Genomic DNA, 24,194 nt, shown 5'->3' on the forward strand with positions numbered 1-24,194 from the left:
GCTGTTAAATAGTTGAAATGAAAGGCTTGGACCCGGAAACAATATTCCATACCTCACGATTTAACAAGTGGATAGATGAAACATAGCAGCAACAAACATGTCAGAAGAGTATTGAGAAAGAAGATTGACTTTAAAATGCCCTAAAAAATGTCCATATTTGTTTTTCTTATGACGTCTCATTTAATTAAATGTATTGTATGAAATTAGTAAATATGTATTTATTTTGATGGAAAACAGAAAACCTGAACAAACATAAATTGCCATAAGAAACATGCAAATGCCATCATTTTCTTGTTTCAGTAAAATACAATAGGGTATGTGGTCATCAACAAACAAAACATTTTGGATAAAAAAAAAAAGAAATACGTTATGATGTAAAATGTATTAGAGACTTTTCACTATTCTAGGTCACTAATCAAATAAGCAAATTTAGGACATTGAACATGTTAACTTGTCTACACAAGGTCATATTCTCTTTCTTCTGTCGAAGCACACCAAATGCTTCTGGAACATTGTCAAATCATGCTGGGATAACATGAAATATCAGCCCATGCCAGCTTGAGTGCATGCTGTCATTAAACCAAAAGAGGCACATGCCAAACACTAAACAATGCTCAAACTCATGTGATTTTTCGTTTAACAACCTTACTGCCAAATTGGTATTGTGAAAAAATATCATTTGTATAAAACTGTATAAAAACGATCTGTTATTTGGAGCCCTTCTGTATGAAAACATACAAGATCAATTCTGTTTGATGCCTGAACAGCAAAACTGTATCAAGAAAATGTTAAAATCTTAATAAGGGTACAGTATTTTAGGTATTGTACAGATTGTCACTAGTAACAAGCGAAGACCTCACCAAATGTATTATTTCATTTGTTAGTTTTCTACTGGCCACTTTTTGCGGTGTATTGCAGGCTGTGCCCAGTGGCCCTACTGCAAACAGTGAACCATTAACTTCTTTACTCCTTCAGCTGCATGACAAGAGTGAGAAAACCGAGTTTTAAAACCTGTGCCAACAACATTCTGCTCGTGTTTGGGAGCACCTGAGGTTTAGAAACAGACAGAGCGGGTGACTGATCACAGCACAGTGCGATAGCCCAGCAGAGATGGATATCGCACTGAACGGCAGGTCTCCTGTCACCGCGCCGTGCTCCGAGTGCCCCGATGCTAAGTGTTATCAGAGCTGAAGAGGAGGAGGCAGGGAAGAAGGCTTCGTGACAGCTCGCGTGGTGTCTCGCCACAGCCAAACTTTGCAGAGTCAGACCGGCGAATGACATCATCAATTATAACACAAGGTGAGCAGAAAGCACTGCATAAAGGTCGCCGAGCCTGAAAAAAAAACGACCAGCTCAGGGCTTTTCTCTCTGCGTGCCACTCCTGAGTTTATGGGTGGTCCGGCATACCACAGAAATGGAGTTTAAATTTTTAGAAGCCAGAGAGAGGGGGGCCCTGTGTGAAGATTTCCGGAGGTGACAAGGTGATCGAGAGGGAGAGAAAGTAGGGGAGACAAGAGAGAGAGATGTCGGGATGTGGTGAAGAGCGAATATGGAGCAGCAAGGGAGATTCATAACTTATTAAACAGTCAAAGCCAACGAGGCCTCGGATGCATCACGCTGCAGGTTTCCACTGCAGTCCACCAGCTCCCATCACAAGAGCTTCATAATTGCTTCCTGCCCTTAAAAATAGCATATAGTTCACCATTATGTTTCTAGATCGATCAGGTGGCTCATCACTAACAGCCTAGTGAGGAATTTCCAGTAGTGCAACGTTGGAAAACTTCTAGCTGTGGTCATTCCTCTTCCGCCACGTAGGTCGATGGGAACCATCCCACCTGTAATTTAAGCAGCGGTGAATAAAGTGTTATTATCACAGGGTTGTATTTAATAATGACGTGTGCAGAAGAATCATTAAGAGCAGTTCTGTCCTCTTCTGTCATCGCCTCCAGTTAATTGTCAATCTAAATGCACTGAAATGAAGAAAATGAAATCTAATAACGCCTGAAGACACATTGAGGTGTCTTGAGTCATGGGCAGCTCTACAGTAGTTTAAAAGAGACGATTGCTGTCTACGGGCATTGTTAAAGGATGGGTTCGACAAATTTTGATAGGCTGTTTTCTAATTTCCTAAATCTGCAATGATAGGTAAAACAATTGGAGTATGACTAAGAGTCCATAAGATATCAATGACAATCTCAAGAATCTTTAGTACTAACGTGAAGCATCAGGGGTTATTGAGTGGCAAGTCTAACACCTTGTCTACACTGGATGTGTTATAATATCATAGAAAATAATTGACCATTATGAATTTTGTCATGATCATGCATCCCTACTCTTATCATTCTGAAAGTGACAATGTAAAAAAAATCCAACTTCACAGTTTTCTCCCAACAAAGGAAATAAAGATGGCCAAAAAAATGTTTGTTAGAGGACTTCGTGAATAAGATTAACTCTAAACATGTTGCTAACAAAGATTTTTTTGTTGACGAGACTTAGATACTTGAGTGTTTGTACAAAACTTGTTAAAAAGTCAAACTGTGTAATCTGAACAAACAATGTTTTGCTGGCTTTATTTACAGTAAGTAAGTAAAGCTTAATCTTTTAAATCGGGTTGAGTAAACTTTTTAAAAATTTTCTCGTTGCCAAAATTTTATAATTTTTTATTGTGTTAGATTAAATACTTGGGCCACTAAAAGCTCTCCTCAATTTAACAAATAAACTTTGACTAATGGTGAATCAAACCTTTACCTGCATCAAAACCATCTGAGCAGAAACTGCAATAGAATAACAGGTTTGTCCTCACCCGGACATTGACCTCGCCTTTCCACCATCCATTAGCACACTTGATATAAATCTTCACCAGGTCTCCCACCTGCAGTGAGAGTTCCCGTGTGTCTCTAGAGCCGAAATCATATCGTGCCAGCGCGATGCCAACCACTCTTGGGGTCAATACTGAGGAAGAGGTGATGTCAGAGAAAAATGCAGTCAGAGAAATACAGATGTTTTCACACAACATGCCAATAATGACAAAACAGATGAATGCACCACATAAATAGGAGCAAACGACTGGACACAAATGGTACCGCATCACACTCAGACACAAATTCATATACTCAAACATTCACTCACTTCATAATTCTACATTCTTCACTTAGAAAACAAACATACACTATAGAGGGAGGTGTAGGAAACACAAGGAGAAGATTCTAGAATGTCTGAAAGGGAAAATGAATAAGACAGGTGGCTGATAGCTGTACCTGACCAGAAGGGTGAGGGGGAGGGAGGAAGAAAACTGTAGCTGGTGGGACTCAAAATGGAAAGCCCACACAGCTCTGGAGCTTAGGATCCAAGCGGAGTGGCAGAGTGAAAAAACAAGGAACATAAAAACCCAGAGAGCTTAACTGAGAAAATGTCCACAAAACAAAGATAGAAAAGCTGCACATAAGTAAACGATAAAACCATAAAGCATCCTGAAATATACATAGATTCAAATAAATAAAAGAACATAAATTAGACATAATCAAGGGTGACATTCTTTCCACATACAGTAATACAAGTAAAAATGGGTGTGCGGCGCTGTTAAGCTCCATTAAGTCCACTGAATGCATACAATGGCTTTGTCTGAGTCACTGAAAATCTCATGCCAAACCTGATGTTCAATCACAAGCCCAATATGACGATTTTTTTATTTTATTGACATTAAACCTAACACAACACGTCAAACACTGCCATACTTGGGAGCTACACAGGGAGAGATTTTCTTTTTACACATACGTAGCTATCAACAAATAGAGCAGAAAAAGGAGCCTAACCCTTACGCAACAAAAATATATGGGAATACACTGGAAAATATGATGCGATATATTAAATCATATATTTCCATAAATTGGAACCAAGTGCTTATATTTATCAATATATGAAAAGCGGCAATTCCTTATGTATTATTCAGTATACTGTAGTATAGCATTAACAATGTATTATTCTCTATTTTGTTAAATATATATTAAATGATTTAATATATTCACAGTTAAAATATAGCCAAATATATTTTCATTCCTTAAGGGAAGTCATATAGACTTTGCATAATATGGTTCATTTCAGTCAATATTGGAGATGACAGAATGATACCAGAATCACTTTATGGGTGAATTATCCCTAAATAAATTTCAATATTAAAGAAACACCTTTTGTCCTATATCGGGTAGCATTTGCCAAGAACACACAAATGTGTAGTGTACTTGGCCCTGTCACTAACCCAGCTGTGATACCACTTATACAGAGTAGGTGTCCTGTTGCCATCTGAACGCCCATCTGAGCATCCAGGGCTTTATTATATGTAAACTAGCAAACGTCAAATCCACAATATGTTTGCCTGCCTGCTTTGCATCTCCTCTGGGGGAAACAAGCGTTAGACAACAAGCCAACTACTTTTTTCACATACACAAAAGAAACTGCCCGCAGAAATCATGCAGCTAATCAGAAGCTCATCCGGATCACATGAGGAATTGAATCGACGTGATATCTGCTTCGTAAATAACTTTTCTCCTCACATTAGCTTATCAAACACAACTCTCATATCTCCCTTGGTGCTCTGCATGTTTCCCAGACACCGAACGCTTGCAGATGTGTCACATCGCCCACACGTCGACTGATCTGTTGTTGTATTCGTGTGTGTTTTGGTTTGGGGCACATCAGTGAGAGGAGTGTCCCAGGATGCATTGCGGGCCCGGATTTTCTGCTGAGGTTTCTGAAAAGCTGCATCACCGTGAGTGGCAGTCGAGCATAAACATATCTAACAAGCCGAAGATGCCAAGCGATAGAGGCAAAAGAAAGGACAAACAGAAAAGCGAAATCCCCAATTCGCATCCTGTCTCAGTCCCCAGAATCCTGTTCTCTCCGGCAATGGAGCTGTGCTCCTTCTCAGAGCCTTTTCCAACCCGACACATCTCTGTGTTCAATAAAGCTGACTTTTTCTACGTTTTCCCTGGTTGTCCTTTCATTCCTCGGTACAGACTGTTTTTTTCTGTAAGGTAGAAAAACAGTCAAGTGCTCTGGAACGCTATCACAGGTCCCCACAGGTGAGTGGGAGCTTAGCATCCATCATTGCTTTTTCCTGTAACTCAAAGCAAACTGTCATGTAACATCAGAGAGACTGATGCTGCTGCTTCAGCAGAGCGCCGGTGTCTTGTTTAGCCGAATCCTCTCTCGCGTCGCCTGCAGCGGCAGCGGAGTCGAACACAAACAGCCATTTCACTGCTGCCAGGTCCTGGAAGTGCAGCGCCTGGCTTGCAGCATCTGTCTTTGTCTTTAAGGAACCATCTTGGCCAATGAGAACTGAAGCAGGGGTGTACATTTATTTACAATGAAAGCAACAACTCTTACGTGTGTGCGTGCGGCCGTCACTTTGTCTTGTAATTGGTGGGAGAGTTTGCAGATGTGCTGGTTGTATACTCATGAAATGGCAAACACTGAGCTCAATAAGGTCATAAACAAATAATTTGAACTATAGCTTACATGATAAATTGATCTGTAGTACTGGAGGTGTTTTTAAGTCTTTTATTTACAAGTGAAGTGAAGTGAAGAAGTGAAGTGAAGTGAAGTGAAGTGAAGTGAAGTGAAGTGACTTATTTGTCAAGTATGGTGACCCATACCCGATATGTGACCTCTGCATTTAACCCATCCAGAGAGTAGTGAACACACACACAGCAAGTGGTGAACACACGTACACCCGGCCACGACTGCCCACTTTTAAGGCATTGTTTAGTAAAAAAAATGGATTAGTAGAATATACTGTATATAATATGTTTATAATAGACTCCCTTATTGCACAAATGATCAATATTTATTTTCAGTTTGTGTGAAAAATTATGTGCACTATAATTACATTTTTGCTAATCATTTTCTAGTGAAGGTAAAACCATGTAAACATTATAAATTAAAATGTATTTTGCATTCACACTGCATATTTACATATGACATCAAAAGGTCATAGAAATAAACGAATATTTAAATGACTTAAGTTTTGATTTACAGTGCTATAATTGTTGTTTACATGGCTGTTTTTCAGGAAATGGAAATTTTTGATATGATTACATACTGTGTTGTCAAAGTTGACCAGCACCTTTTAATACTTTATATTGGTTAGATACTTGCAAAACCCAGTGACAAACATAAAGGATGACTAATAATAATAATAATAATGATTCATAATAAATGACAAAAAATAAAAATCACAAAGTATGGAGATACAAAATACATGTATGGAGATACAAGGTTTCAGAAGGACAGCAGTGATATGCAATGCATTTAAACTAAATATGCAGCTTTACATCCGCACATGTACTGTACACTAACAAATAAAGGTGCTTCACGATGCCATGGAAGAAACTTTTTTGTCTTAATTGTTCCACAAAGAACCTTTAACAAAAAAGATCTTAACATCATAAAAAGCCAAGAAAGAGATGGTTCATTAAACAACCTTTGAGTGAATGGTTCTTTGTGGAACAAAAAATGGTTCTTCTATGGCATCGCTGAGAAGAACCTTTTAAAGCATCTTTATTTTTAAGAGTGTACATCAATAGTGTACAAAGATTTGTTTGCATTTTGTGATTTAACTAAAACAGATATTAAGCAATGACAAAGCAACAGAATGAACAGTGTCCGAAGGGGCAATGCCTTCACTGAAAACTCTTTATTAAACTGTTTAAAGCCGTTTATTATAACATCCAAATTCTTCGAAAACAGCCTAAGGGAATTTTTTCCAGCGCATTAGATCGCAAGCTATTTTGTAAAGTGGTGGTGACACAATTAGCAATGGCCATGGTGTAGGCATGTCTGCACAGTAAATGACCTCTTTGCGCACACACACAAGCACCATGTCTAGTGTTAGACGTTTATGTTTATGTTTAATCAAAAGAGTCAGAGGAGGTGTTAGGAGAGAAGCTGTCTCCCCAACAGCCACAAACACAAGTGAAAAGCCAACTTTGTCTCCTTCCATAAAAAGAGACAGTAATATGGCAAAAAGGCTAATGATGAGATGTGCGTATGGCACTTACCAGGAGCTCTGAAAATGAGTCCTCTAGCCAGCTCTTTGTAGGGCACCTGAAGAGTAGTATCCAGAGTACGGAAACCCTCTTTTAGCGAGTTCTGTTTGTAATATTCCACCAATCCCTATATAGAATCACAACTCAGGATTACAAACTTATTTCATTTTAGTCACCAGAGATCACTGAAAAAAACATTCATAGATGAATTTATTACATGTTTTGCAAACACACTGGTAGTAGGTACCATCGTATCACCATCATTTTTTTGGCAACCCCAGATTAATCTTTTAGTACCATGGTATTACCTTTAAGGGGCCATTCCCCGCGATCCCATTTTTCAACCTTTAGCTAGTGTGTAATGTTGCTGTTAGAGCATAAATAGTACCTGCAAAATTATAAAGCTCAAAGTTCAATGCCAAGCGAGAAATTATCTTTAACAGAATTCGCTTTTCAAGGACTACAGAGAATGGCTGGAATCAGACTACAACCCTTTACTTCCCGGGTAAATGATGTCACTATTCCGAGTGATTTTAATAACCTCCGCCCACAGGAATATGCCAAGAAAGGGGCGAGGCCTTCCTTAGAAAAGAGGAAGATTATTAAGTGTTTGGTTATCAGAGATTGTAAACATTTAACTGCGCTACGTGCTTAATTACTTTCATCACAGTCCCACAGGTGGGAATAAGAATTCAGCTACACACTTTCTAAGATAACCAACGGTCAAATAACAGCTTACATGACTTTAACATCGGCTGTGAAAGCTGTTCTGTGTAACACACTGATATTGTGGACATGTTTTTATATCCCGGTGGGGACCTAAACCTAAATGCACACCAACACATGGTGTTGCATCGTGTCACCGTGGGGACCAAAATTGAGGTCCCCATGGGCAAAAAAGCTTATAAATTGTACAGAACAATGTTTTTTTTAAATCTAAAAATGCAAGAAGTGTTCTCTGATCTTAAGATTTAGGGGTAAGGGATAAAATATACAGTTTGTACAGTATAAAAAACATTACACCTATGGACTGTCCCCACGGAGATAGTAAACCAGACATCTGTGTGTGTGTGTGTGTGTGTGTGTGTGTGTGTGTGTGTGTGTGTGCGTGTGCGTGCGTGTGTGTGCGTGCGTGCGTGCGTGCGTGTGTGTGTGCGCGCATACCTCTAAAACACTTCTATGAAACGTCCTTTTAAGTCCTGCTTGCAAATGTCTCTTAGTCAATCTGCTTGTTTTATTATCAAACTTAGGTCCAATATAAAAAGGCAAAACTAACGCTTCTGTTATTAGTGTTAATTAATATAACCGGTCTGACCCAATCGGTCCGGTGTCATTTCGCTCGCCATAGTAAAATTGCAATCTAGCTAACAAAGATTGATGTTTGCACATGCACTAGCAAACCTCCGTTACACTTCGATCGATCCAAATGTTTTTAACTGATGAAGTGAAGTTGACACCATTATTACTGTTTATTGCTAAAAGACAAAGTTTATGAATACACGTGCACTGAGAGGGGGACCGAACAATCACAACAGCCTGAGAAGCGGAAGCTCGCTGATATGGTATGGGTGGGACATATTCACACACACGCTCTAAGCGGGGAACCAATCACGACAGACCTGGTCAGCTTCACAAATCAGAGCGTTTTGGAAGGAGGGACTTCATATATACCGGAAGAAATCCAGGCGTTTTGTGAGAAGGGGGACAGCGGTGAACAATAAACTTGAAATATAAAGCGTTTTTTTAATTAGAAACATGAACATCAATTGTTAAACACACAAAAAACATAATCAAAGCCTCAAAAACAGCAAAAGAATTCCCCCTTTAACTTACTTTTTTTTCTGACCAATTCAAGTGCTCAGATGAAATTAATACACATTACACGTTTAATCACTTAATCATTCGTACTTTTTGATGGTACATGCATATGGTAATCCTTTATTACCATGACATACATCAAAGTACCTTGGTATTACCAAAACTGTTACATTGTAAAAGTTTCCAACAAGTGGGAATAAAATGAAGCAAGGTTGTATGAGTATTGATGACTCTGATGGATTAATAGCTGGAACTGCCTTGTCAGGCCCTTCTGATCAACACATTAAGTATGCAAATTATATACAGAAATATGCAAATCAGCAAAGGTTCTGGTTCTCTGTAAAAAGCAGGTCTTTGCAGCACAGTTAGTGACACTGAATTATAGCACCCTACATATGTATTCATATAGTTAGGACAAATGAAACAGATGAAGATGAAACCAACTGCTGCAGTGTAACTAAAACCTACTTACTAACAAAGTCTTGAATGTCCTGCTCTCAGCAATGTAGAAACAGCCTTCCTTGGTGAGGATCTTAATGTGCTTCACATTGTTGTTGTACCTGCAGATTGAGATAGAATAATTCTAACCTTCCTGCTCAGAGGATTAAAAATACCACATAAAGATTACAGACACAGGTTACAGGTTCAGGTATAAAACATGTATCTATAAAATGTAAATTTGTATGTAAATGAAGCCTAAAACACACATATCATGAAGCGTGAAGATAACTCACTGACCATGTGCATGCTATAAATCGAACTGTATGCAAATTTCATGATGCATTGAGATGCACGGTGGGTGATGCATGAAGAAAACTGAAGCTTTGCATGCAAAAGGACACTCTTGGCATGCGAGGACCCCGCAGCCATCCGTCACACTAATAAACACATTCTAGCATGCACATTCATGAAGCCAGATAATAGCCAGACGTACTTGATGCTGATGGCATATTCTCTGCTCTCCCGGCTCCTGTATCTCACCAGATAGGTGCTGTTTTCTCTCCCCATGAGCTCGGCTTCAGCGTGGTGCCTCTCCATGGGTCCGGCAAACCTGCTTGCGCCAGGCCAGCGTGTGTAATGTTAAAACTGAATCAACAATGCTTACCACATGCAGTTCATGTGGCATGCAGACACATGGATAGATGTGACTTACCAAGGTTGGGCTGAATAGTCGACTGTCCTAGGAACCTGAAAATTAGGAATGTCTTAAATGATGGTCTCTTCAGCACATAAACATACACGCTTAGCAATTATTGCCACATTATATATACAGTCGCAGGAACAAAAATGAAGAGACCATTCCAAATTTTCATTTTAGCAGCATTTCTACATGTATCGTGGCCATTAAGTCCAGTGTCTGTTGAATGTCAACAAAATCAAACCTCAGGAATGACAAAGTCATCCATCAGCAATATGAAAGACTGACAGCATGACAAGACACATGAAAACTGTGAAAAAAACCAAGGTTATCACATAAAAAAATGTTTTTGAACTTAAATACATGTACAAATATTACTGTTGTATTACACTTGTCTTTGCAGCATTTGAAGTCTGAAAAAATACAGAGCATCTTTTCTGTTAGTTTGACCTGTTTCTCCAGTTTTAAATAAAGGCAAATAGAAACAATATTTGTATCTGAAATTTGGGAGAAATCTTGTAGCTTGTCTAGTAGCTCAGAATTAAAGGTCTAGAGTGGGATTTATAGCGGCCACTAGCGGTGAGTTTGAGAATTGCAACCAATCTCTCAGTCCTCTGCTCACCCCTCCCTTTCGAAACACGATGGTGGCCACCACAGTACAAAAAGATGTCGTCGGCTCAGACAGCGTGTCTTATGTTGACGAAGGGAAGAGATCATGCAGACATTAGAAAGACTGAAAGAGCGATGTCTTATTTATTACATAAAATAAAGGGTCTGTGGATTTTAAGTCTACTTGTCTCCTAATTAAAGCGTCTGCCAAATTAATAAATGTAAATGTAAGTATAAAAAGAAGGATAAAAGTCAGGACCTGCGTTAATATTATAAAGACTTTACAGCGTTAGGACACGCGGTACTAAGGCTTTTAGCAGAGATACTCATAGATATCTTTGGAGATACCTTCCAGCAGAGAGAGACGTTGGAGAGAAAGATCGTCAAAAAATCACCCCTAGGAGGAAGCTTTGATTCGGATCAGTATGTGAGTAACATTGTTTTTTCAGTTTGTTAGAACCAAGATATGTTGTTGTTGTAATATTAGCTGTGTAACGGAGCAGTTTTGAGCATCATTGCTTATCTGGAACCAATGTGCTGCTTGTATTTACTTGTGTCGTCTTCGCTTATATTATTCATTTGCATTATTATTTGCGTGGTCTAAGCTGTGATAAAGCTAAGCACTTCATGCTTCCATTGCACAGCACGTGTGAGGGCAGAGCTACGTAACAGTAATTAGCAACGCTGTTAAAGGCGTTTGATCTGACAGCAAGATAGCAGTTAGGAGTAAGTTAGTAGACGTTCCCCCCCCTTTGTAAAGTCAGGGACAACCGGACTACGTACCGCAGGGTAGAGGGAGAGGAAACACGCTTTTTAGAGCTGTTTGTCCGTTTAGGGCTGCTGTACAAAACATGGCGGCGAATTCAATGTATGTAGGCCCGCACTGTATGTAGATATAAACAGCTTATTCTAAGGTATTACGAACATAACGGTTCATTACGTAAGGTCTTTATACACCTCTGAAGAAATAGTTTTGTATATTATATCACATTTCTGTCAACAGATCCTCCTAAAAATCCCACATTGCTCCTTTAAACAAAAAAGAACATTTTACCCAAACCCATACCTATAAATAGTAAATTCAGAAAAACTGAAAAAAAGAAAGTGTGGATTAATGGTCTCTTGATTTTTTCCACAGCTGTATTTAAGCTGAAGTCATTTTTGATTCTACATAGAATCATCATACATAATGTAAAGAACATTCTGTGAAAATATAACCTTGATATCTTGAAATTATAATGAAATGAATGCTTTGATGCTTGTTATTTCATATTTTGATTCTGAGACTTTAGCCTGCTTTTCACATTTACTTACAAATTATAGCGTGCATATAAGCATACGCCTAACTCGAGTATTAAAACAATCATGCAAACCATTCGAATACACATACTTACACATGGGCAGGGCTTAACCGCATCGCTCGGAAAGAAGCCGATCTCTTCCGTCGTCAGAATCTTGCCCTGCCAGGACGCATGGTTGTTAACTGCATTATATTTGCCTCGGGGTGATGCTCCCCTCCCCTTCCCCTTAATAAATCTAAGACAATTAGCTCACAACAAGCAGTGAATCTAATTTAAAGCCACACTTAATTACTGTTCAGACCCTGCCCACGGTTACGCATCAGAACAAAAGCATCATCTAACGCTGCATAATCACACAGCTTTCAGAACTCGTGAATCATTGCACTCATTCAAAAATAAGCCATTGTTGGATGTTGCTGCTCTGAGCACATTTGGATTTATGAATTACATTAGATCTGAATTCTGTGTAATGCAATACGCTGTATTGAGCAATCACAGACCACATGCCAGTTTTAAGTTTTAAGGCTCATTTCTTGCATGGCCTCAGCCCCAATTACCTGGATATTTTTGGATAAAAGCAGAATTCCCCCCACCTGACTCAGTATGAAACAACAGCTGGGAGGTCATAATACAGTGTGAATGTGGTGGAACCGGATGCCAAATTTGAGCAGCCTGTGATCGATTGGCTGAAGGTTTAACTGAGGGTGTGATGAGTTTGAATCTGCCTCTCCTCAAACAACTAAACCCAACAAAAAAAATCAGCCTTTCCTTTAAAATCAAGTATGAAATAAATTTCAACAAAATGCATCTCTGCCACAAATTAGATTGGAACCCCAACGTTGAACTGTATTCATGATTTATTTGCCTTAATAATGTTTCACATCGCTTTGGAAAGCCCTTTATATTTGTTACGCTACCGATAAGCGTATGATAAAGATTAAACTTATTACCTCATTAGAGTAAACAGTTGGCAGCCTAAAGGATCAAATCAAATTACAGTGATCGATTGCACTGTTCTGGCAACAGGACAGAGATAATTGTCTTCCAGTAACATTGGAGATGGATGCTCAGTGTTCTGTAATTCCATTCTTCGGTGTCATGGGACCCTGAAGATTTAGTAGCCTTATTAGGAGTTAAGTGTCGTTTCACACAAGATAAAATAAAGCAGTGATGTGCATTATCATTCAACGTGCATTATCATTCAACGGCAGCGCTCCTCGCTCCCCTCCGTGACCTGCCTGTCGCGTGAAGAACCACAGCTGACACGCACGTCTAGCCGCTGCCTGTCGCAGTCTGTTGCCTTAGTGAATCTCTTGGCATCCATTTCTGAGCTGTACATTTTTTTGCTACCTCTGCGTGTGCTATCAGGCAGAAATGGCCCAGCATAAAGCATGGGAAATCTCGCTAAGTGTCTATTCCCTGCCGAGCTGTTTGAGGTGCGTCGGCCAGATTGGAGAGACACTAGGAGGAAGATGAGGTTTTAGTGCCACCATAAACCATGGAGAAAAAGACCCGCAACGGCCCGGCACAGGCAGAAATAAATAAAACAGGAACAATCTGTGACAATAAGGTGGAGACAAAACGGTTACGCCCCAAGCATTTGACTAGGAGAAAACTATGTACACTCATTTGAAAATCTGTTTTTCTGGCACTTTTTAATTTGGCATTATGTAGTCTGTTTATAAACTGAGTTACAATGTGTACACGAATCTTGCATATTAGCTTTAAGCTCGACATGAGCGTGGGTCAAATTACCAGTAAAATTAATGAACAGCGTATTAATATGCCTGTCATTGTTAAAATAGCTGGCTACATGGAATGAGATAATAATAATTGAATAATAATTAAATGTCTAACACACCAACAGCTCAATTGCCACAGGATACAAACTGGTCATTAGGTTATTAGGAACACGCTCATGTGTTAAATCAGACCTGCCACCAGGAACTGTGTGGATCGGCACAGACGAGCTCGATGATATCACCCATCTGAACACTCAGAGGCGGACCACCATGAGGACTAGGGATGCCGAAATAGTCTCGGATGACCAGCATTTTAGGCAACCCTGTAAAAACATGAAATACACACAAAGAACAACAACAACAGAGCATTAAATATAGCAAAGATGTAAATAAAAATTGTGAACATTTTTAAACAATATAAATTGACTATATTATGTTTCTGGTCTTTCTGAAATAAAAAGGTTTGTCTTCGTATTTTGTCTTTGATTATTACATCCCCTTTTATTTTATTTTTAACCACCTACAACCGATTCCAGGTAGATAAATTCAAGTTCTGCTTTTTTTCTTGAATATCCTGTTACACTTACTTTCAATTCATCAGAGTATAGTATAGAATGGGTTGCCAACCCATATTTCTAAATACACAACAAAGTACAGTAAAAAAAGATTGCAGATACATGTCCTCAATTGAGTCAAATCTGATGATAGAGCGATTAGGGAAATCTCTCTACACATCTCTCCCCAAAGAAACACACAACAGAAAAAAGCTCCTAAACCAGCAAATCACCCGATGCAAATAAATAACTCCAGCAATTAAACTGCTGGTCTCAAACTACACGGAAAATTGTTTACCCATATGCTTTTGCTTAATAAGGAAACATTCTCAAAGCGGCCCTTAATAAACAGCTTATGAAAATTAATTTCCCTTCAAAATAACACTCCAGCACTGCACTGTGCTGAAACTCTCTGGGTGGCTTTTAGCTTTGGTTTTATTTATAAATCCAACCCTTCAAATCAATGCATGTGTACACTTTATTTTGTCCAGAAAACTGATGCATTGCAGGCCCATCCACTAAATCACAGACAGTCACACCAGTCAACCAATGAATGAGATATCAAATCTTGCGAAGCTGTTTCATACTCTAAAGCCTCCGTTTATGACTCTTAATAAGGCTCGAGAACAATAAATTTACCCTGAAGCCACAGACTAATGTTTGGGGTTTCTTCTAGCATAAAACGACTTCTTAGGATCTAGTCCATAAACTTGTTGTTTTTTTATACAGCCAGCTGCCCAGGTCTTAAAGTGGACCATAAAATCAGTTGTTTTATATGTGTTGGAGAGGTTTATGGAGGTCTGCTGGCCTGAACAGAAGAGTTCCTTGGATACTAAGGCGAGGATCTTAATTATCAGTACTGAGAATTTACATACATGTTATTATTATTAGGTTTATTCACATAAATACAGTTAAGTTAATTTTAAAGCCTTTTATAACTAAAAAATCTAGAATCAATTTTGCCAAAAAAAGGTTATTGTGGTTTTTAGTATATACTTCATTATAAAATATTAAAATAAATATATATATATACAAAAAAATATATATATATACAGTACATTTTTGTCTGTTGACCAGGAATCAAACCCATGACCATTGAGCTGCTGATGCAATACTCGGCCAATTGAGCTATAGAACACATTTCTCTTTCCAAGTTTTTTATCAAAACAATCACAGCCTCCACTGCATGAGAATGTCTCTACAGCACATCAGGTTTGTTATTTACTCCCAGAAGAGCAAACCCAAACTGCAACAATTTTTTAAATCAGCACCTATTTAAGCTGAGCACGAACTTTCCACATTCTGCAAATAAAATCATGTGGCAATGATTTTCCACGAAAATGAGAAGCTCCCTCTGGCTGTTTACATGTAATAGCTTTCAGAATGACAAATCTCATGTTTTTTTATTGTGTGTTTTTACAGCTGCTTTGATACAATTCAAATAGTAAAAAGCGCTATAAAAATAAAGTTGACTTGACTTGACACTATGCACCTAAACTACGTACTAGTGTATGAAGGGTCAAGGATCATCTCAAATGGAACTCTTAGCAGGTTTTTACTAACCGGAACCAGACAAGAGCAAAGTCAATGAAAATCAGTTTGTACAGTGCATTGTCTGTGTTACATCTTTTGCCCAATATGACCTCATTCATGTTACTATTATAATTTTTTACTTTTTATTATTACTTATATGTCTTGAGGAGTATGGAAAAACAAAAATTCTGTCATCATTTACTCAGCTTCGAGTTGTTCCAAATGTGTATACATTTCTTTGTTCTGATGAACACAGAGAAAGATATTTGGAAGAATGCTTATAACCAAACAGATTAGACACCCATTGACTCTCATAGAAGGAAAATTACTTTTATCATTTTTTTTTGTTCACAAAAGAAGACATTTTGAAGAATGTAGGACAGCAAATAGTTCTGGGGCACTTTTGACTACCATTGTTTTTTTTCCTACTATGGTAGTCAATGGGTGTCGAGATCTGTTAGGTTATGCATTCTTCCAAATTAGGGATGCACCGAATGTTCGGCCACCGAAAATGTTCGGCCGAAAATAGCAAAAAACGCAAGTTCGGTGTTCGGCCGAATTTGTGAAGTAGCCGAATACATTTTACCGAACATGACTCGTGATACGATCAATCAGCAACCAACGCAGAGAGAGAGAGAGAGAGAGAGAGAGAGAGAGAGAGAGAGAGAGAGAGAGAGAGAGACACGCGTGCGCTTTATTACTGCCGCAAACATTTTGGCAGTGTGTGTTTGTGTGCGTGCGCGTGTGTGTAAGACACAGCACGGGACTTGCCGCACGGAAGTAAATTTCCAAATGAAAGCGTCCTAAGCGTCGCGTAACTTTACTTCAGACGGAAGCGGGCGGTCTGACAGTAGCCCCGCCGCTCGCGACATCCTTTGACATCATACAGTGGTCGCGTGCACACAGTTCCCTGTACTAAACAACTTATCAAAGTATGTTCGGTGCATCCACGAGTGCACCTTCTAGAACAGTTAGCTTTTGTGGGCGGAGTTTGGAGGAGAGACGTGAACTGAAATGGTTGTCAGTCAGCATCAGTCAGAATTGCTTGCATTGGATGTTTTTTTTTTCTCAAATCATTTTGCAATGCAGCCTATAATAATCCCACAGTTTTAGTTTATTCGTATTTTTATCTTATAGGCCTAATGTGGAATGACAGTTTTTAATGAAATGTTTTGTTGTAGGGGTACAGAGTAACTTACATTACATTCTTTTAGCAGTCAGTTATAGGCCTAATTAATATAGGCTATTCATGAAGGGAGGGGACTCAATTTTTTGTTTGAATTTACTTTGTTTTGCTCAATTTTATATTAAGTTGTATTGTATTTTATTGAAAAGCAAGACAAATTATAAAAAGCACATTTTGACTATTCAGTTTGTGCAATAGTGAAAAAAATGTCTAAATAAATAGAAGAAATGCAAAAAAGCATTTTCGGTGATCGGTATTATTCGGCCTTAGGCCAAGTGTTTCACATCATGTTCGGCTTCGGCCAAGAATTTTCATTTCGGTGCATCCCTATTCCAAATATCTTTCTCTGTGTTCAGAACAAAGAAATGTATAAACATTTGGAACAACTCGAAGGTGAGTAAATGATGACAGAATTTTCATTTTTGGGTGAAATATCCCTTTAAAGGGATCTTTAAGGTCTTCTTTGGTAAACGTTATTGTTGTTTTCTAAATTTCATTTTAATTTCATTATCCCAAAGCTTATCACTCAGTGGATTAAAAACATTTAGTAACTCTTATAAAAAAAGAAATTTCAATAGGTGAGAAGGAAATATATAACAATATTGAATATTATGAAATGGTGCAAGAGAGAACCTTTTCTCATCATTATTCAGAAGGCATGATCACCTGGGGTGGCCACATAAATCTCTGTGTCGTTCACAGTCATTCACAGAATCACACACATACAGTTCACAGAATTTAGCAACCAGATGAAGCTTATCATACAAGCGGTAACTAGGTAACATACAAGCGATATCTGGGAACAAATTATTATGTTTAGATACAATAAATAATTTGTTTTAAAAAGCAAATATATTTAAAAAGACAATCATACTGCATTGAACAAATAGTAGGATGCTTGCTTACCCTGGTCTTCCTGTTGCATAGGTATAGTGTGTCTCTATGAAATAAGATAGAAATATTGATTGAATTTAATGATATTCTCTCTCCTGTGTTAATTTATACACTGGCACAAACAATTCCTATAGCAAAGCTCTTCAAATTTGTTAGAGTTGAAGTCCAACTTCATAGTCTGGCCAAGGTGGCGAAAGAGAGCCATTACATTATAGTAATGCATTTAAGTTCTGTCAAGAATGTACAATACTACATAGTATATTGTTGTATAGATATACTTTATTATAATACTCACAATAATCAAAGTAGTTGCATTTCCATTTTAGAATTTTGAGAGAAAATTACACATTACCACAGGTTAACTTAAAGTAATATAGTGTTTCTATTTCATTGTGTCAGTACAATAAACGTTTGTTTAAAATGACAACAGAATGTATATTTAAACAAAAAGTGTACTATTTCTGGAGTACATGGTGCCTACGGTATATAAAGGAAAAATGAATTTTATTTTATTTTCTAGATTTACAATGTAAATTCGTATTTAAAGGATAAAATGAATTTTATTTTATTTTCTAGATTTACAATGTAAATTCGTATTTAAGTAGATTTAGGTACATACAGTATACAGGTTTTATTTTTCATCTTACCTGAGGCTTTGGAACAACAGCACCTAAATTATAATGAGAGTAAAAGAAAATTAAAAATGTAAGAATGAAAATACTAGTCCAAAAGTTATATTTCAAAGTAAAGTCAAATAAAACGTGTAAATCTTTTTCATTGACCTTCACCTGCCCTTCCACAGAATCCTAGTCTTCCCAGGCAACCTTTATGAGCCCCTATACCACATTTTGGACACAAGTATCCCTGGTTAAAAATTCCCCTAAAAAGCAGGAGTAGAGAATGTGTGACGGAGGTTATCTGACTGACATATTAATGATAATTAATATTAAAGACCCCACAATATTGAAATCAGACTTTTGTGGATTTTAGTCCATATCAGTTAGTTTATCATGATTGAAAACCATGGTTAATGGCTGTGATGTCACTGGCTATTTTAACATGAAGAATGTGCCCGTCAGTATGTCATATTTGAACAAAAAATGTCAACACCTGAAATAAAACTGCACTTGACAAATTATTTAAGGGGTCTTTTAAAGGGACAGTTCACCTAAAAATGAAAAAAATTCTGTCCTAATTTACTCACCCTCAAGTTGTTCCAAATCTGTATATATTGCGTTGTTCTGATGAACACAAAGAAAGATATTTGGAAATATGCCTGTAACCAGAAACAGTTCTCGGCCACCATTGACTACCCTAGTAGGAAAATTGCTTTATACAGTTCTTTGTTCTGTTGAATATAAAAGACGATATTTTGAAGAATGGAGGAAAGCAAACAGTTCTGGGGCACTTTGTATTTCTACTATGGTAGTCAATGGTAGTCAAGAACTGTTTGGTTACAAGCATTCTTGCAAATATCTTTCTCTGTGTTCATCAGAAGAAATTGATATAGATTTGGAACAACTTGAGGGTGAGTAAATGATGACTTGTACATATTTACTCACTATTGAGTATTTTTTATTTTGGGGTGAACTGTCCCTTTAACACCACAAATATTGGATTAACTTGTTGATATAGCGGTCTACTGTGAAATTGGTTACTGCATTTCCAAGTGTAATTTTCTAACACACAATCAACAGAGGTCTCAGAAGCGCAATGACAGCTCACCTGAGAAGCATATGACAGGAGCTGCAGGTGGTGGCCCTCTCGAAGGTGTGCATTCTAAACCGATGTGAGTTAAAGGTGGCATTCTCGGGACGAATATTGGATCTGCAGCGGAATATGAAAATATAATAGCATGAGCTCAGACATACTAAATGCATGGGTTAAAATGCCTGTTTAAAAGAACACAGTGAACGGAAGCTGAATGTTAGGTGAACGTTGTTGACCGTGAGGACCGAATCACACCTTCAGATTCTGGGCACGAATCAGAGCAGCGGGGAAGCTCTTTACCCGAATGACTCTAAGATTGATTCCTGCATCAAGTGAGCCATGAGCATGCGGCAGGTGTAATTTGTTGTTTGAACACACTCTACAGATCATCACGGTCATCCATACGTATGGATGCACGTAGAGATGCACATTTTTAAAGGGTGACATTAAAATAAAGCAGGTGAGGAAACATATGATTACTACATCTCAGCTTGAGAGATAGAACCTTCCTTTTAATCTCCAATTCAAGACTCCACATCCGTTCTATTTTAATTCTCCAATGCACATTTCCCTTGCAAGTATACTGCGCCATAAAAACTCAACAAGATCCTTCAAACAGAATCACATCATATGTTATTGTACTAGAAAACCAAGCTGCCTTACATCGGATGACATCACCTCCGATGCCCTGTTGAATTCAGGATCAACATTTGATGATTTTTGGAGGATTATTTAATCCAAAGTATTCATTATATCAACAATTTATCTTGTTAACACGTTATCCCTTGGAGTTGCATAAAGCCAACCAATGGAAACAGCTTGTCAGATCAGTCGGTTTTGTGGGCATTAGCGTCACACGGTCAATGAACAGACTCAATCAATGAGGAACCCTAGTGAAAAATAAATATACTAAAATGTTTTTGAAATACATTTATTACATGCTAAGTATACTGCATATCCATTTACATCTTATGTACTTAATGAAAATAAACTGCAAATGTATTTGTGGTATACTAAATTGGTATACTTAAAGTCTGCTAAATTGGAACAACTAATTTTGTACTTAATATACTTAAATTGTGCAGAAATAGTGCTGAAATATTGCAAGTATGCTGCAGGTACACTTTAAATATCTTGCATTGAAAGATTGATTTTATTAAAAAAATCATAAAATCCTTATCAAAAATGACATTAGAACACATTTTTATTTAAACACATGAAGAATTGTGCATTGTGTATAAATAGTTCTCCAAATAACGTTTAATTATAATTTTATATCAGTAAGTCATGTCAGTAAATATGTTAATACATTTAAACTATACTTAGCATGAAATAAAATGCATTTTAAATGTGTTGTTTTTTTACTAGGGAACTTACATGGCCATCTCAAACTGGTCCAGCCATTTCTTCTTCAGCTCACTGGTTTTAAACAGGAACTCAAAGCCAATCTGTCCCTGCTGGTGGGTGAGGAAGAACCCGTAGCACCACTGCAAAAACAACAAGACAAAAAAGAAATGTCTTAAAAAAACAAATGAGATCAATTTTATATAAAGATCTTTCTTTCAGTTATGTTCAGATATGCATATGCACGGCATGTTGTACTGAAAATGAAATATAGCTGTTGCTTTGGAAAATTAACAGGTTGTGGTGTTTGGTATAAAGCTCTGAAGTGATGGGAGACAGCAGTGAGGGTGGTGGGTGAGGGAATTGGAGGCTCATTTTATGCAGTAATAGTCAGCCAGGGGCAACCTTGAGGGAGAGGATACATTCATCACCAACAGTTACCATTCAGTGTGTATGTGAAAATCAGAACTGTATGTGTGTATATGTGTAAGTCTGTGTAGCATTTGCACATGTTACTAAGGGCTACTGGATGCCATCCTGTCAGATTAACAATGATGTGTTCAAGTATTTTGGAAACACTTTGTCGTAACTTTTAATAACAAATATCATATAAGGGTCTACAGATAATTTACTTTCATGTAAGAATATATATTTGACCAAGCTGACAAGGTTTCAAATATTTCTCTAACCTCATTAAAGACCTTTAACAAATGATTTGTTTTACAAAGCGTAAAAATGATCTTATGTTATCATCTTTTTAATGATGTTAATGTATCTATTATATGTGTGTCTGTGTTTTGGTAGTTGTGCATAGGGCTTGTCATTGAGGTGAAGAAATAAGATCCATCAGTGTTGTAAATGTGTGTACATGTCCTGAAAAGGGGCAGAAAGGCACTTCAAACAGAAAAGGCAGCAGGGCTTTGCCTGACCAAGGTCTCCTCGAGACAGATTTCACTAGACCACCTGTTCAGAAGAAGCCTTCCTTTTGGTGAAAGGCAAAAAAGAGAAAAACATATCAAAAGTTTAAAGACACATCCACATTATTTTTACATCTATATCATTATAGCTATCCAGAAGGTAACCTGAGGCTGCGCTTTCTCCCAATACCAATATTTGAAAAAAAAAGTTTTGCATACATACAGTACATATATGTATGTATGATATATAAGTTGTCCTGTATTTGGTATATATAGTATATACAATATATGCATATATACAGTAAAACTTAAACATTTATATTAGTTATGTTACGTGATATAAAGTATATATACAGTAGTATATATAGTTAGTTGAAAAACTATTGATTAACTTGCATAACTTACAATTTCAACAAATCAAAAATTGTGGTTAATAACTTTGTGCCTGTTTGGATTCCTGGTCGGTGTTCTATAGAGAACATTGTTTTTGTTGTAAATTGTTTATATTTCATTTCCTGATAAACATATTATGTGTTTTTATAGCCTCTGAAAGACATTACTAAATGAAAAATATATAAAAACAAAACAATAACAATTTACACTAAAAAACATTTTCAGAGGTTTACACCCACCTGAATTTAAATGAATCGAGTTGCCTTCATGAGTATCACTGAATGTTTCTATCGATTGTAATAGTTGTGTATGAGTCTCTTGATTGTCCTCCATGTAAACAGATGAATCTCAACATCATAAAGTTACTGTTGGACATGAGTCAAATATAGAGAAATGCTGAAAAAGCAAAGATTCTGCAGGAAATGGATAATTTTTCTGAAGATCAGTGGACAATTTAATGAATCAGGACAAACAAGAAACCCTTAAACAAATATGACAAAACATAAAATCTGCCATTGATTGTGCAGATAACATCATACAGTATTAATAATCAGGGGGATGTAAACTTTTGACCTGGGCTATTTTTAGAAATTAAGTTATTATTCTTGGGTGTCAAATTTATGTTAACATTTCTTTCATAAAATAACTTGTTCAGGGCATGACTACGTGAAAAATAAACCATATTTTTCAAAATTCCTCTTATTTTTCCCAAATTTTCAGCATTTTCCCGATTCTGCAAGGGGGATGTAAACTTTTGACTTCAACTATATCTATGGTGTCTCCTGCTCATCACAAACATTCTGGAAACACTCAGAGGAAAGCACTTGGTAGCAGAACTGTCTAGTACACTTGAACCATGATAGTCCAATCTTGTTAAAACCTTTAAAATTAGACAATAATCATGAATATTTGATATTCTGGTATAATTGTCCAAGGAACCGTTTTGTTGCTATATTTCTCACTGACCTTTCTGCATTCCTTATCACTGGTGGGGTTATCTGTAATCTTGAAATGGTTGAGGTCGATCACTTCCTTCATCTCATAGATGTCCCCGCGCCGCTTACAGACAATTACAGCCACATCGAACAAAAAAATATGCCTACAGCATTGACACATATCATGAAGACATTAAAACCACAGTGAACTCCAGTGAACTTTATTGTATTAAGGTTCACCTGTCCTGTCTCCGCTTGTCCACATTTGACACCAAACGAACTTCACCATCACCCTTCGGTCTTCCATAAGAAAGCAATGATGTATTCTGTAAAGAGAGGTTCATGGAAAGATACTATATGTAGTGGACTGGTTGTTGGATGTGTGCTAGAGAAAAAACTATAGGAAATCGTGTGTCGTATGTTTGTAAAAACTGTGAACATTGATCATATATATCATGCTTATGAAGAACGTACCAAATTCTCAATTGATCTTTGATACTGATCAATCTCCCTTAGAGTCTCAACGTCTCTTTTAACCTCATTTACATACTGGGCTAGATCCTGAGTAACAAAAGAAAACATAATTGTCATGTACATTTCTATCCTCTAATACCAATACAAGCAGTAAACAAACAGTGTCTGTGTACTTTTTAAATGGGGAAACAAAGGAAAATTATGATTCTAAATAAATCTAAAACAAAGATTATTAAGGAAGCAGAAATATTCAGGAAATCTCAAACAGCAAACACAAAAATCTTTTTTATGTTGCATTCTGTACTTTTATATGAGAAGTAAATTTTCTTCCCATCTAAAACACGCAGTGCAACATACAGTATAGTACATTTTCATAATAGCTAGAGGTAAAGGATGAAATCAAAAGCTTAGTGTGATTTACTGTGTACGTTGTTCTAATAATGATTAATATTAGCTCTTGTTTGCACTAAAATTAACTCATATATCTTATGAAAATAATTACATTAATACTAATAATCTCATAAACCAGCTTTGCACTTGCGACTGACCAAGGATGTCGTAAACTACCATCAATGACTATTCTTGCACCTGGAGAAACCCTGT

At 37.2% G+C, this 24,194-nt stretch overlaps 1 protein-coding gene across 1 annotated transcript in view; it reads right to left on the reverse strand.

The window, feature by feature from the left end:
- Positions 1-218: 218 nt before the first annotated feature.
- vav3b (vav 3 guanine nucleotide exchange factor b) overlaps positions 219-24,194 on the reverse strand; it is a 43,232-nt gene continuing 19,256 nt past the window's right edge. The window contains 16 exon segments of the mRNA XM_057334138.1: positions 219-1,835; positions 2,804-2,952; positions 7,056-7,170; positions 9,334-9,421; positions 9,796-9,912; positions 10,015-10,049; positions 12,003-12,068; positions 13,844-13,974; positions 17,831-17,864; positions 18,466-18,488; positions 18,607-18,698; positions 19,544-19,645; positions 20,906-21,015; positions 23,149-23,281; positions 23,358-23,443; positions 23,592-23,678. Coding sequence (XP_057190121.1) covers positions 1,794-1,835; positions 2,804-2,952; positions 7,056-7,170; positions 9,334-9,421; positions 9,796-9,912; positions 10,015-10,049; positions 12,003-12,068; positions 13,844-13,974; positions 17,831-17,864; positions 18,466-18,488; positions 18,607-18,698; positions 19,544-19,645; positions 20,906-21,015; positions 23,149-23,281; positions 23,358-23,443; positions 23,592-23,678 — 1,410 coding nt within the window. The 3' untranslated portion in view covers positions 219-1,793.

Source organism: Triplophysa rosa, linkage group LG5, assembly GCF_024868665.1.
Source record: "Triplophysa rosa linkage group LG5, Trosa_1v2, whole genome shotgun sequence".
Lineage (NCBI taxonomy): Eukaryota > Metazoa > Chordata > Actinopteri > Cypriniformes > Nemacheilidae > Triplophysa > Triplophysa rosa.